The sequence below is a fragment of the Macaca nemestrina genome, chromosome 19 (genome assembly GCF_043159975.1).
Source record: "Macaca nemestrina isolate mMacNem1 chromosome 19, mMacNem.hap1, whole genome shotgun sequence".
In the NCBI taxonomy this organism is placed as follows: Eukaryota; Metazoa; Chordata; class Mammalia; order Primates; family Cercopithecidae; genus Macaca; species Macaca nemestrina.
Window position 1 is genome coordinate 38,206,440 of NC_092143.1, and position 15,836 is coordinate 38,222,275.

Sequence of the window (15,836 nt, forward strand, 5' to 3'; positions counted from 1 at the left end):
GGCTCACGGCAACCTCTGCCTCCTGGTTTCAAGCGATTCTCTTGCCTCAGCCTCTCAAGTAACTGGGATTAAAGGCATGTGCTACCATACCCGGCTGGCTAATTTTTGTATTTTTAGTAGAGATGGGTTTTGACATGTTGACCAGGCTGGTCTCGAATGCCTGACTTCATGTGATCCACCCGCCTCAGCCTCCCAAAGTGCTGGGATTGCAGGTGTGAGCCACCATGTTTTTAGGAATAATATTGATATGATTTGGCTGTGTCACTACCTAAATCTCATCTTGTAGTTCTCATAATCCCCATGTGTCCCAGAAGGGACCCAGTGGGAGCTAATTTAATCATGGGGGTGGTTACCCGCATGCTGGTCTCGTGATAGTGAGTTCTCACAACAAGATCTGATGGTTTTACAAGGTGCTTTTCGTCCTTTTGCTCAGCATTTCTCCTTGCTATCCTTCCCCATGTGAGGAAGGATGTGTTTGCTTCCACTTCTACCATGATTGTAAGTTTCCTGAAGCATCCCAAGTCATGCTGAACTGTGGGTCAATAAAACCTCTTTCCTTTATAAATTACCCACTCTCAGCTACATTTTTATTAGCAGCGTAAGAACGTACTAATGCAAATACTCATTGTGATAGCTAAATTAACCTATTCTCACAAGTTAATATAATAACCCAGTACTTGCCTCAAAATTGCAATGTCTTTTGACAAGTTGCCTAAGAATCATTGCTTTTGTAAAAAAAAAAAAAAAAAAAAAAAAGTCATCAAAACTTAAATAAATTGTAGCCGATTCATTATTATTGGAAACAGAAGTACTTCTGATATAAGTTGAATCTTAGAGGAAAAAACTCATCAAAAGTTTTTAAATAATAGCACTTTCTGTTAAAAAATTACGATTACAAATGAAAGAAATAGAATTTCCTTGAAGTAATTTTTACACTTACCATAAAAGAATGAAGCAAGAAATGAAAGGTCAAAACTCCCTTTTTTTCAGTTTTACTTATTATTTAAAAAGTTATTTTACAGTAGTATCTTAATATGCCCTTTTCGTACTTAATAAGTTACTAGATTGGAATAAATTAACCTTTTATGCGAGAACTTACAAGGAAGATAGAGATCTAAGATTTTTATAAGCATGACTTAAATTTAACAATTCACTGTTTCTGACAAACTTAGCTTGAATTGTACATAACAGTACCTCTTGTCAACATTTTTAAAAGCATGGTAAACTGAAATTACTCAAATTTCTACTCCTATTTCTTTCTTTTCACCCTGGAAGACATCACATTCCAAGTCAAAAAAGTAACTCTGAATTCTGCTGAATACCAGTGAGATTATATTGATCTCATTTGCCTGGGAGAGTGGGGTTCATGAGGACTCCTATTACAAATCTTTGATTGCAGGCCTTTATGACTTCCTCATAAAAGTTCCCATCAGTTTAAAATTTGGCATTCAAGGTCTTTCATTAATCATCCAATCTGAAAACAAAGGCTGAATAATCAGATTACCTGACATCAAGCGGGCAATTACAAAAGTCAAATGCAATGGTGTCTTTAGTTGCAGTGAATTCTTGTTATTTGCAGGAGTTTATTTATCTTGTTATTTGCAGTGTTCTATAAAGTTGCCACACATGCTAATTAGCGAATACTGAATGATCACCGCTAGAGGAAACACGAGGTTAGCTTCCTGTGAGCCTCTGATCACACTGATTTATCAACCAATTAATATATACTTTGTTTTTTGTGTGTTTCTGTTTAAATACATCTTATTTAATATATGTTGATTCATTAATACTGAAACATCCAAAAGCACTATAAGTAATGCTTGAACAAAGCTTTTCAAAATTTGTAGAGAAAACATATTTTCTCCGTGAGTCACATCACACCCTTATTGTGTTTAGGAACCTAGAAATCACTTCAGCACTAAATTTGGGAGCCATTTTAAACAGTGAAGTCACCAACAAAAAGAAAAAAAAAATGGAAAAATTGGCATAAACATACCATAAAAGGGGCACTTTCTTATAGTATGAGGGCTGAAACAAGAAGACAGAGTGTACCTTTTTTCTGTCCTAGGTGGTCACATGAGCATTGGGCAACCCAAAATGTTTGCAGCTCTGCAAACATCCATGAATGGCCATGAAAGTACTGTGATAATTGATTTGGGGGTTACAAATAAATTTTAACATGCAGGTAAACTCACAATTTCAGATTCTACAAATAATGAGGATCTATATCTTAATACATCAAAAGACTGCTACAAATTAGAAACAAATTTTAGAGCTCCCAAACCTAGATTAGTGCAGTTAGGAGATCTGGGAGGCAGCCTGGCTCCAGAAGGGGCAAGTGACATTACCCACTTTCCGGCTTCAGTGGGGAAGCTGCATGAAGTCATTCAAAGACTTGTAAATATCCTAGAGGGCACTGTGATGATTTCATGAGATAATGGTTGCACCACAGTGACCACAAGCCCTGTCACAAAGTTGGCACTCGTTAGACATTATGATGTGGCTCAATGAATATTTTGTTTTCCTTTTTTAAAAACAGGGTCTCACTCTGTGACTACTGTTGGAGTGCAGTGGCACAATCATAGTTCACTGTAGCCTTGAACTCTTAGGCTCAAGTAATTCTCCTACCTCATTTTCCCTAGTAGCTAGGACTACAGGTGCATGCCACTATTCCAGCATAATTTTTAAGGTTTTTTTTTTCTTTTTCTTTTTTTTTGTAGAGACAGGGTCTTCCAGTCCTCCTGCCTTGGCCTCCCAAATTGCTGTGATTACAGGCATTAACCACCAAGTCCACCCAATGTATTTTATCCTATGTAATGTTCCCAGTTTAAAGGATAAAAAAACTTGTATCATAACATATCTGTCTCTGCTGTTAGCATAATAGTGTGGGTATCTAGTGTTTGAGTAATCAAGACCTAGATGTGTTCCATTAAAATTAGTAAGAAAGGAGTCAAATTTTTTACAATCCCACAGGCATTCCATTTATTTTTTATTTTCATGATGTTTGATTATGGTAGAATGTTTCAGCCTTTTCCTCCTAAATTTAATAAAGCAAATACATATATTTTATAAAGACAGCAAATATTTAAAAATGATTTATTAACTTTTGTTTTTATAAAGTTTTATAGACTGTCAAAAATGTTTTGTATTTCTTATATTTTGCTCTCATAAACACTCTGCAGCAAGCTCACTGATAGACCAAAGCTCTGAGTACTTAATTATCATTGAAAGGAAAGTTAGATATTGACTCTACGAGCCCTGACTCCTACTTTAAGGACCTGGTCCCCTTGGCACAATGGCTGTAATGGCTGTGCCCCAATAGCTACACAATATCAATAGGCAGGTAAACAATGTGAACATAAGAATGACAAGTTCACTTCTGAGGAAGGAAAGAGGTTCAATGAAAGTATATAGTTGGGGGTTAAACTTCACTCCTGCAATTGCAGTTTACCCTGATAATGGCTTTATAATTATTAGAACATTTTGAGCTCTACATGTATCGTAATAATTTTATAGGCATTTGAATTTGAACCAAAGTTCATATGGCCTTGATCATTTCAAAGTATTTCCCCCTAAAATAAGATGCTGTAATCGATCAGCTGGAAGACAATTCACAGATAATTTAGTCCATTGTTCCCTAAAATAAGATATTTATCAGCGTTATGGGGGTACAGTTCCTTGAACAACTAACTTTTAGAACATATCTATTTTTAAAAAAATATTTGGATTTTTAACATGCTGATGTGAACTGTTAATTGCCAGGAGGGGTGGGGCAGAGATGGTAGAAAACAGATTCAATTATTCCATAAATATGTATTGAAGATCCAGTTAGATGTTGGAGATACAATGTTGTAACCAAAAGAAGCATGATTATGGACCTCATGGAACTTGCAGTTTACTAGAAAAGGTAGATATTCAACAAATCATGAGGGAAATAAATATAGGCATACTGCAGAAATCCTGTGGGTTTAGTTCCACACACTGCAATAAAGCAAATATCATGCTTAAACAAATTGCACTAATTTTTTGGTTTTCCAGTGCATATAAAAGTTGTGTTTACACTATACTATAGTCTATTAACTGTGCAACAGCATTACATCTAAAAAATGGCACAACTTAATTTAAAAATACTTCATTTCTAAAAAATGCTACTGAACCTTCCGTGAGTCACAGAACTTTTGCTGATGGAGGCTCCTGCCTTTATGTTGATGGCTGCTGAGTGATGAGGCTGGGAATTGCTGAAGGTGGGGTGGCTGTGGCAATCTTTTTTCTTTTTTCTTTTCTTTTTTTTTTTTTTTTTTTTTTGAGACAGACTTTTGCTCTGTCACCCAGGCTGGAGTGCAGTGGTGTAATCTCAGCTTCTTGCAATCTCCGCATCCTGGATTCAAGAGATTCTCTTGCCTCAGGTACCTTTGTGTTGTATTTTCAGTATAGATGGTGTTTCACCATGTTGGACAGGCTGGTCTTGAACTCCTGATCTCAAATGTCTATCCAACTTGGCTTCCCAAAGTGCTGGGATTACAGGCATAAGCCACCATGCCAAGCCTGTGGCAATCTCTTAAAATAAGAAAACAGTAAAGTTTGCTGCATCAATTGACCCTTCCTTTCATGACATATTTCTCCATAGCATGGGATGTATTTGATAGCATTTTACCCATAGTAGAAATTATTTTATAATTGGAGTCAATTTTCTCAAACCCTGCCATTGCTTTATCAACTAAGTTTACATAATATTACAAATCTTCCATTGTCACTTCAAAAATATTCACAACATCTTCACTAGGAGTAGATTTCATCTCAATGAATCACTTTATTTGCTCCTCCATAGGAAACAACTCCTCATCTGTTAAAATTTTATCTTGACATTGCAGCAGTTCAGTCACTTCTTCAAGGCTCCTCTTATCACTCTGGTTCTCTTGCTATTTCGATCACAGTTACTTCCTCCACTGAAGTCATGAGCCTCTCAAAACCATCTGTTAGGTTTGGAATCTACTTCTTCCAAACTTCTGTTAGTGTTAATATTTTGACGCTTTCCCATAAATCACAAATGTTCTTAATGGCATCTATAGTGGTTAATCCTTTCCAAAACATTTTTAATTTACTTTGCCCAGATCCATAAGAGGAAATCACACTTTATGGCAACTGGAAGACATATCTATGAAATATCTTTCTTAAATAATAAGACTTGAAAATCAGCATGACTCATTGATCCATAGGCTGAAGAATGGATGTTGTGTTAGCAGGCATGAAAACAGCATTAATCTCTTACACATTTCCATCAGACCTCTTGGGTGGAGAATTGTCAACGTGCTGTAATATTTTGAAAGGAATCTTTTTTTCTAAGCAATAGGTCTTAACAGTGGGCTTAAAATGTTTAGTAAACCATGCTGTAAATAGATGTGTAGTTATCTAGACTTTGTTGTACCATTTATAGAGCACAGGCAGAGTACATTTAGCATAATTCTTAAGGGTCCTAGGATTTTCAGAACAGTAAATAAGCTTTGGTTTCAACTTAAAATCCAGCTCCACTATCCCCTGACGAGACAGTCAGCCTGTCCTTCGAAACTTTGAAGCCAGCTATTGACCTCTCTCTATGAAAGTCCTAAATGGCATCTGCTTCCAATATATGGTTATTTTGTCTGCATTGAAAATCTCTTGTTTAGTGCAGCCACCTTCATCAATTATCTTAGCTAGATCTTCTGGATAACTTGCTACAGCTTCTATATCAATACTTGCTGTTGCACTTCGCACTTTTATGTTATAGAGATAGCTTCTGTTCTTAAACCTCATGAATCAACTTCTGCCAGCTTCCGACTCTTCTTCTGCAGCTTCTCACCTCCATAAATCTTCACAGAATTGAAGAGACTTAGGGCCTTGCTCTGGATAAAGCGTTGGCTGAAGGGAATTTTGTCGCTGGTTTTATCTTCTATCCAGACCACAAAAACTTTCTCCATGTCAGCAATAAGGCTGTTTTGCTTTCTTATCATTCATGTGTTCACTGGAATAGCAATTTGAATTTCCTTCAAAAACTTTTCCTTGGTATTTACAACTTGGTTTGGCATAAGAGGTCTAGCTCTCAGCCTATCTTGACTTTTGACATGTCTTCATCACTAAGCCTAATCATTTCCAGCTTTTAAATTTTAAAGTGAGAGACATGTGACTCTTCCTTCCACCTGGACACTTAGAAGGCTTGTAGGGTTATTAATTGGCCTAATTTTAACAGTGTTGTGCTCAGAGAATAGAGAAGCCCCAAAAGGGGGAGAGAGACAGGGTAGTGGCTGGTTGGTGGGACAGTTTGAACACACAACAATGTATCAGTGAAGATCACCGTCTTCTATGGGCGCAGTTTGTGGTGCCCCAAAGCAATTACAATAGTAACGTCAAAGATCACTGATCACAGATCACCATGGTAGATATAATAATTTAAAACTTTGAAATATTAGAAAAATTACCAAAGTGTCACATAGAGACATGAAGTGAGCACATGCTGTTGGAAAAATGTTGCCAATCATCTTGCACAATACAGGGTTAGCACAAACCTTCAATTTGGAAAAACTGCAGTATCTGTGAAGCACAATCATGTGAAGCACAATAAAAGGAGGGATGCTTATATAAAATTATAACTAGTGCTAAAAAGAAAAGTAGACAGGTTAATGTAGAGAGTTATAACAATGAGAATATATGGCTCGTGGTGGGGGCTCATGAAAGGACTCATTTTGAAAGCAACAGGCTGAAGCATGAGTTTTTGCTAAGCACCAGTTCCTATTCCTTTAAACAGAACTGAGAGCAGGCTATGTGCCTGGAACACAGTCAGCAAAAGGGATAATGACATAAGAGGAGACTGGACAGAGAAACAGGACCCAGATATACTGAGTCTTGTAGATTACATTTAGTTATCCTAAATGCAATCACAGACCCTCTAACGGGTTTCAGCAAGCCAGAAACAGACGTGATTTGTTTTAAGAAGACCACTCTGGCTGCTGTGTGGAGAGGGGTCAGTGGTGGAAGCATGGAGATCAGCTAAGAGGTTACTGAAGTTCTCCAAATGAAAGATGATGATAGTTTGAACTGAGACAGTGGTAATTACAATCAGGCAAAGTGGCCAGTTACACAATATAGTTTGAAAGTAAATGAGCACAACACCAGTTGGGTATGGCGGAGAAAAGAATGAGAGAATCAGGTTCAGGCCTAAGTAGTAGTCTTCATGTCTGAGATGAGGGAAAGGGTGAAAGGGAAGTCTCAACGAGAGAGGAGCAAAAGTTCAATCTTGAATATGTCAGGGTGAAGATCTCATGATAATCGTTAAAGAAACAGCCAGAATATTGATCACTCTCTGCATTAGTGATATACATTTGGGAGCTGGCACATGGATAGAATTTCAATCTATGGAAAAGGATGAGATCACCAAAATCAAGAGGTTAAGACTAAGCAGAGAAGTACTGTCAAGGCTAAAACCTTTACTTTTCAAACAGAAGACAAAGGCCTGTCAAAAGGGCAGGGAAGTGCCACACCACTTCCCTGATGCTTATTTGACAATGAGACACTTTATTTATTGATTGATTGATTTTCTCAGAGCTTCTCAAGAGGACCCATGTATCCTGGAGCAACCTATAGGGTATGCTAATCTAGCTCAGTGGTTTCCAACTGGGAAGATTCCCTCTCTGTCAAGGGGAAATTTGGCAATGTCTACAGACATTTTGGATTGTTACAACATGGGGGAGAGGAAATATCACTGGCATCTAGTGTGAAAAGGCCAGAGATGCTGCTAAACATCCTGAACAGGACATGTGCCCACAACAAAGAAAAATTCAATCTTACATGTTAATGCTAGTGAGCTTCAGAGGTACTGCTCTAGCTTAACACTTTCTATGTCCAGATGAAAATTGAGATCCAGAGTTTAAATGACTTGCTTTGTCACACAGCTCTAAGCTCTACAAAGTCAGGTCTAGAATCTGGGGTTAGACTAGGACTTTTAAAAATCCTTTGGGATAAAGATAATGGGTGGATGATAGGTGAGCAGTCTCTTGTAATCACTGAACTAGAACCTAGGACCTCAGATTGCTCTAGTTATCTTTTCTTTTCATCTGGAAAAAGGCTGTAAAATTTTATTTCTGTATCTTTTCTTTTGCATTAAGATTTCTGCTGAGTATAGCGTTGGGTATCTTCTAATAGTTACCAACCTTATAATGATCATTTTATAGAAATGTGGGAAGAGTTTCATGTATACTTTATTTACATTGGTTAAAATGTTATTGAATTCTGAGAAAAAAACAGGTTTCCAAAAATAGAGAGCAAACCGCTTCCTTTTTTTCTGACAAGTTTTATAGAGCACTTAATATGATTCTGAGTATTTAAGAATTAATAATGTTGATTTTTTTAATTAACATTGCTGTGTCAAAGTTTTAAAATTTGTCAAGTTTAACTTTGTCTTTAAAGGTTGAGGTCAATAAAAAACTATTATGAGGTTTATAGATCTTCTAATCAAACTTGTTACACTGATTTTACAAATTATAGGTAGAGCTATCGAAAAAAGGAAATTGCCATTTTGTCTTCTGTAATCAGAAAGGCAGGATTATGTTGAAGTAATTTTCATAGTTCCTATCATTTATACAAATACAAACTACAAAACACATTTTCAGATATTGAAGATTTTTCTGCATTAAGAATGTGGACCATAATCTAAAATTGAATGCATCATAAAAGAAAAATACTACCACATCACCACATGTTAGCTTTGATTCTACCTGCCATCAGAAAATATTTTAGGAAGCCTCTTCCAGTTCTACAATTTAATTAAGGGCTTCCAACTACAGGAGTAAATATGAACTATAGCTTTGTTTTTCTTTATTTGAATTCCAAGAGTGCATTTTTAAAAGAGTGGCATGCTGTAAAAGAAAGTAAATGATTAGCGAGGTCTAAATTTATTTGTAACTGGCTTGAGTATCCTGACAGTAAGCCATTATTCTATTACAATGCTTTGAAGAATGAATCTAGCAAGTGTAGAGGGAGCTAGGAAACCTCCATAATTCTGTCACTCTAAGGGGAGATGTGTGAAATTTTATTGTATACAAAGTTTAAAAACCCAGACTTTAAATGTTTTGATGTAGCCCACTTTATAAGGGTGGGGTGCAATTGGAGTTTTATCACTCAGGGGCCTCACTTGCACATCTACTTGGAAAACATACCCCCTTCTTAAAGCTTAAGACATTAGCAAAAAATTAACTAGAAATCTGGGGTTTCCAGATGTCTTTGCTGATTTGCTTGTAACAGCCAAGGCTAAAGTCATATTATATATCTATCATCATTTATTTGCTAGCAAAATAGAATAGGAAGCAGATAAAGTTTGGCCTCTACCATCCCTGGCTCTCTGAAGTTATCAATTCCCCTTAATCAGCCAGGCAGCCTGCAATAATTTGTTATTCCAGTAGGGAATCTATAAATATTTCAGATACGTTTTTCATCTCATTCATTTAGCATGAAATCCCTAAAACATCATTAAGTGATGCAGAAAATTGGGAAGGAGTAATGTCAATAATCCATCTAAACTGCTTCAAAGTCACTGAATGGCATTGGTCTATTTTATCTTCATGACTTACTCCTGTGAGATAATGTTTACCAGATCAAATTTAATTTTGGTTATTTTTCTCACTAGGAATCTTAAATGGTAAAACAAAAAGGAACACAATGATGTGGATTTCTCTTTCTCTTCATCTAGCATCTAACACCTTTGAAAAGGAAAGTGATTGCTGACTTATATGTTCACGTCAAATGTGGGCTCGGATTTCTTTTCGACCAAAAATTCATTTTAATTTGAATAGCAACTTCAAATAGTCAATAACAAACTTCTGAATTTGATCAATAACAAACTTCTGAATTGTGACGTCCAGACTTCACAATTAAAAATACAGGAGGCCCAATTAGGTTAGAATTGTTTTTAGTTGCTTATTCATGTATACCTTGAGATGTATATGCACATTGTGATGGCAATCCCTCATATAATTTTTCTTTATCTATTACTCGCAGAAATAATTCAAATGTTACTGGGCCTCCTTATATTTTTAATTGCAATATCTGGCAATTCTTCCCAATACGGGAGTCCTTTTGGACATGCAGTTTAGGAGAGTACATAGTTTTGTGTCTGTGGCTTACATTTGCCCCAGATTTAAGCCTCATAACCACTGCCCAGTAGTGGTTGAAACCTACAGGATGATTTCTCTTTCTCATTCCTTATACCAATTCCCTCTTTAATTTTCTGGTAGTATGTCTCTTCAAAAAGTACTGTCCCGTACCAGTATTCCCTTGACTGTGAATGAATTTTAATGTGAAAATCCTTGTAGAAATAGCATCTTAAAATTGGCTTTGTGGGATGATTCTAAAGGGGACAATGCTAATCTCCTGCATGAACTCCAAAGTTAGAAGCTCTGTATCTCAGGGTATAAAATACGACAATTATGTTTCTCCCAAACAATTTCAGCAACTTCCTTTTTTTACCTTCCTTTATACCCCTGGGGATTTTCTCATCCTCTCTCATCTCCTGGGGTGTATATTTCTGCTTTGCCTACCCGGACAATTAACCCTGCTGGTGTATTGGTCCTGCAGTGGTCTGTCCTTCAGTTTGTTCCCATGGCTCATTGCAAGTGCCCTGCACTCGCTGAGGGCTTAGTAGCATTTCTTGACTGACTGTTTGAATACATATAATGTTTTTGGCATATTGTTGAAATTTAAGACAAAATTTGGAGCATGAGATTGAGCAAATGAAATTGCAAAGTTGGGAGGAGGGAATTATCATTACCTATACCCATTTTATGGAGCATGGTTTGGGATCTGTTTTCTGCCTCAACAAGTCGCTCCTCTCACCTTCCTTCTGTGAGCCTTCCCCCCCCACCTTTTTTCCTTGAGATAGAGCCTTGCTCTGTTGCCCAGGCTGGAGTGTAGTGGTGTAATCTTGGCTCACTACAACCTCCACCTCCTGGGTTCAAGCGATTCTCCTGCTGCCGCAGTCTCCCGAGTAGCTGGGACTACAGGTGTGTGCCACCACTCCCAGCTAATTTTTTGTAGTTTTAGTAGAGATGGGGTTTCACTGTGTTAGCCAGGATGGTCTTGATTTCCTGACCTCATGATCTGCCCACCTCGGCCTCCCAAAGGGCTGGGATTACAGGCGTAAGCCACCACGCCCAACCCTGTGTGCTTTGTAAATTACCTGTTGGGTATGTTAGGGACTGACAGAGCAAGGCTTTAGTTAAAACAAGTGGCTGAAAGTCAAATACCTACCAGGGACAGTCATGTTATTTAAATGAAGGAAAATGAGGAGTCTAAGAGACAATAGGAAGTTGTGAGTAGCCTAGAAAGAGCATCCTGGGAAGCTTGTTATGTTCTGAATGCTTGTGCCCTTCCAAAATTCTTATGTTGAAACCTAATCCCTGTTAGGGAGGCAATAAGAGGTGGAGCCTTTGGGAGATAATTTGGTCATGAGAGTGGTGGCCTCATAAACGGGATTAGTGCCCTTATTTTACAAAAAGCCTGAGGGAGCTTGTTCACCCTTTCCAACCACCATGGGAGAACACAGCTGGAAGGCATCCACCGTGAAGCAGAGAATGAGCCGGCAGCAGAATCCCAGTCTGCTGGCACCTTGATCTTGGACTTCCTGGCCTCCAAAACAACAATTTCTGTTGTTCATAAGTTACCCCAAATCTACGGTAATTTTTAATAGCAGCAGAAATTGACTCAAAGTTTAAACATAAGACATTCTATGTGTTTCTGGTTAGGTAAAAGGCATTAATAGCAGAGGAAGGTATTGCCGGGCAATTCAAAAAGAAGTCAAGAGGTGAAAATACCTTTCTAAATCTACCATTGGCCAGAGGAGAGATAATGCTAAGTCTTTGATGCAAGCATTTGGTGTACTTCATATATATATATATACACACTCTTGTGAAAACTGCCACATTAGATTATAACAGCCTATGATAAGAAACAATCACTTAATTCATACCACTATTCTAATTTCAAATGCAGCAAACTATTTTTAGATTGAAATTTTGACTTCCCTTCTGGATTTTTTAACAGGCGATCAAACAAATGGAAATTTATCAGTTCAGTAATCAAGTTTCTTATGAAAACCTGCTGAAATGGTTAAATAATTTTGTTATTTCATAAAATAGATTACTGTATAGCAGCCAAGATAAATGAGTGAGAGCTATTTGTAAACACATGGATACATCTTCAAAACTCAGTTAAAAATGAAAGCAAGTTGTAGCAGGATACAATATCATTTCTATAAATTTGTAAAACTGTAAAACAGTATAATGTTTAGGGATACCTATACATATGTAGTAAACATCAAATTAGAGCACTTATATCAGAGTGAGGAACAGTGTTAAGAAGCATGTGAGAAAACACAGACATAAAAGAGATTTAAATTCCATGCTGTATATTTCATATCTTAACCTTGCTGATGGGTATACAAGTGTTCATTTTCACATTTTGAGTATCTGAAGGTCTTTTTAGTAAACCAAACCAAATAACAGCAATAATTTTTTAAAAACTTGTAAAATGGCCTAATAAATACATTAGTCCCCTGAAAATGTGGCTAGTATTAATCCATCCTTTTAAAGTTTGTTTCAGCAAAACTAACGATAAGATCCTGGAATGCAGCCCCCACATCAACCTTGTCCTTCTGTGGAGTTCTAGGTATTACCTTCATGTGGTCATCCTTAAAGCCAGTGGATACTTGGGCATGCTCCACTAGGATGAGCAGAAATAAATGTCTAATCTAGACAACACAAAGAAAATTTAGCCCTAAGATGCTACAGGATTTTGAAGAATTAACGTTCTCTGCAGGCAAAAATCCAAGTAACTTTAATATATGAAACTGAGTGGGTTTCAATTCAACCAAACTTGGATATCACCTCTCTCAAATAAAATCAGATTCCTGCAAACATTTTAAATATATTGTAACATTTAAAAATCTTGGTATTTAATAGCTTTGTATCATTTATAAAATGCTCTATGCTGGGCTTTTCTGACTCCTTTTTTATACACTTGTCAACTCTTATTGGCATCATCTCCTGATAGAATGTGCTAGAGGTTTTTTTTTTTTTTTTTTAGCAAGCTTCCTGGCACCTGTAGTTGATAGAAAATTTGCCTCAGACACTCTTGAATTAACCACTTAATTAATATAACTAATTCAATATTACCTAATTTATATACTTACCATTTAGGGTGCTTCTATCAATCAAATTAGTATCAACTGGCCAATAACCTCCATCTCCATGACGACCTGTTCATTGGGAGAGCATGTCACAATGTTAGTACATACCATGAAGGCACAAATGAAACAAAATGAACAGACAAAAAGAATAAACATTTTAACATACACAACAACAGAACAGATTACTTTGACCTCCCCCAGGAAAGCCTGCCAATTCTCATACCCTTACACCTGTAAGAAAATGTTATTTTCCATGTGTGAGAAAAACAAGTCAGAAAAGTAAACGCTCTTAAGCTAAATTCAGTGTTTCACTGATAAGTCATCCTCCATTCTTTTTATTTCTCCCAATATTCTTATTGGAGTCTTTTAGTAAAGGTGCAGCAGCAGTGTCAATCTAAATACTATTCTTCTGAACTTTTTAGAACAGAAACAACTCAGGTCCTGGCTCCTAGGTCTTGCAGATACTGTCACACATCTGACAAGACTTTATGGCAAATTATTATTATCCTACAAGGGGCCAGCATATTTCATCTTATAACTGGGCTTTGGGTATTCTTTTTGATATGTGTCAAATACGGTACCTGGAAATGAAATTCCACACTGGAAGTAAGAGTGGGGGTTATGTCACAAACCATATGGTCTGACTATTTCCTACAAATACACGGTGAAGGGAAGAAAGCTCCTTCAGTATAGCGTGATTGGAAATTCTGCCTTCCATTAGGTGTATAACAGATGTGAAAGTAGTATTTAAGAGAAATGAGCCAGGAATTCACCAGAAATAATTACACTATCATCCAAAATTTAATTAATGGTGTTTCACCACAGATAATCTTTTTCTCTACTGATACATTCATAGAACTGAAATTATTTGATTAGATTTTGAGTTCTAGAATATCTAGGTAGACTACTTATGTAAAACATTTGAGAGGTGAATCCGTATGCAAACAAAAACCAGAGTATAGGTAATTTTCTATTTTATTTGCGTAAAACGGTTATTTCTGAAACGAGTTCCAATCAGTGAATGACAGAGAAAGCCAACCAGGACACTCAACTACAATAACATAGGTTGTTTTCTCACATTTATAGATTTCAGTTTTCTTCATCTCTGTAACTTTCAAGTCCTGATTTTGTGACTGTATTTTGCATAACAAACACTACCCTTACTAAAGCTTTCCCAAGATTTTATCATTTCATTTGCAAAACAGCTTTCAAGAAACAACTTAGAATCCTGTTAACTGACTCTACATTCATAATTTTAAAAATTCTTTGGTATCAAGTCAGAGCTGAAGTTAGGATGTCAAATTTCTAGCAAGCAATAAGATAAATTAATTCAGTCACATTATATCTTCGGCATAAAATGGCGTGTTTAATATCTGTTGGGTCAATGACTGTGAGTATGTAAGGAAGTAGGAGATAGGATGGAGGCTCCTATGTGTGTGTGCAGGGGGAAGGTGGTGGTGAGAGGAATAATCAAAATGAGCTGAAATTGTGAAAATTTTAGTGGGCTGACAAAAATGTGGACAAGTCTAACCCTTTTACAAATACCTTGTTTATATAACTCTGATGCATATGGGGTTTCCATGAGCAGTGGATAAGTTTTGCCCACGAGACACCGTGAGATCAAAGTTGACTGATGTGAGGTGGAAGCGCTACATAAATATTAAGATGACTTTTCTAGCAACTGAAAGCAGCTAGATTGCAAAGCAGTCAGCCAAAAGAGATGCTAACAACCTTATCACTTAGGCCAGTAAAGCAATACATGTTTCCTGTTGGGAATAATCCTGTATTGGCTGGAAATTAGCTAGGTAGCCTACGGAGGATTTTCCTTTTCCTCCAGCAGCCTGGCAAATATCTTTTTAATGAAGTTTCCAACTCTCCCTGTTATTTGTGGCAGGATGCAAAGAGAAGCCAATAAGCATGTCCATATATTACATACACATATAGCTCTATGGGTACAGCACCCCTTAGATTTAGCGAGGCTATTGATTACATTGTGAATTTCAATAGGTAGAAGAATGAGCAAGTTTAGATTTATAATAATTCAGATTTCTTGCACCACTTCAGACTAAAAACCACAAAACCCATTTCTGGGATACTGATGAGCCTGAGATCTCTTAATCTAAAGACAGAGCATCAAATTTTAATTTTAATTTTAATTTTGAGTGATGCTAAGTTTCCATTCCCTGAAATATGTCTTTTAATTTTCAGGAAGTCTCTCTTGATGCAGCCAATTAATAATAATAATAATAATAATAATAATAATAATAATAAAAGATTATCCCATTGCTTTAAGGAGAGCATCACAAAGTTGTCAAATGAAGAGACACTAGAGGCTAAAAAAGGAAAGGATATGGATGTATGGGTGTTACTTCTTGGCATATCACAGCATTTTTAAGAGCTTGTTGCTGTAGAACAAATATTGGATATGTTTAGTTACCTTGGTTAATTTCATAAGCACTGATTTAGAGAAAGAGAGGACTAATCAGAATTTAGAAAACAGCTAGAGTGAAAGTCAGCTAATGCAAAGATATAAACTACTTCTCTATCTCAGAGGTCTTCATTTTATTAACGAAGCATAAAACTGGTAATAATTCTTTCTAAAATTTATTAAATGCCTACTATATGCAAG

General features: G+C 36.6%; 1 protein-coding gene across 12 annotated transcripts in view; it reads right to left on the minus strand.

Moving 5' to 3' along the window:
• The window catches only part of LOC105489423 (DCC netrin 1 receptor), a 1,213,781-nt gene that overhangs the window by 91,114 nt on the left and 1,106,831 nt on the right, over nucleotides 1–15,836 (minus strand). For all 12 annotated transcript variants that reach the window (XR_011616876.1, XR_011616875.1, XM_071085315.1 and 9 more), the window contains exon 22: nucleotides 13,211–13,276. Coding sequence is in view for 10 of the 12 variants with exons in the window: in XM_071085315.1 (XP_070941416.1) it covers nucleotides 13,211–13,276 (66 nt within the window). In the remaining 2 variants the exon portion in view is untranslated. The remainder of the gene's footprint in view (nucleotides 1–13,210; nucleotides 13,277–15,836) is intronic.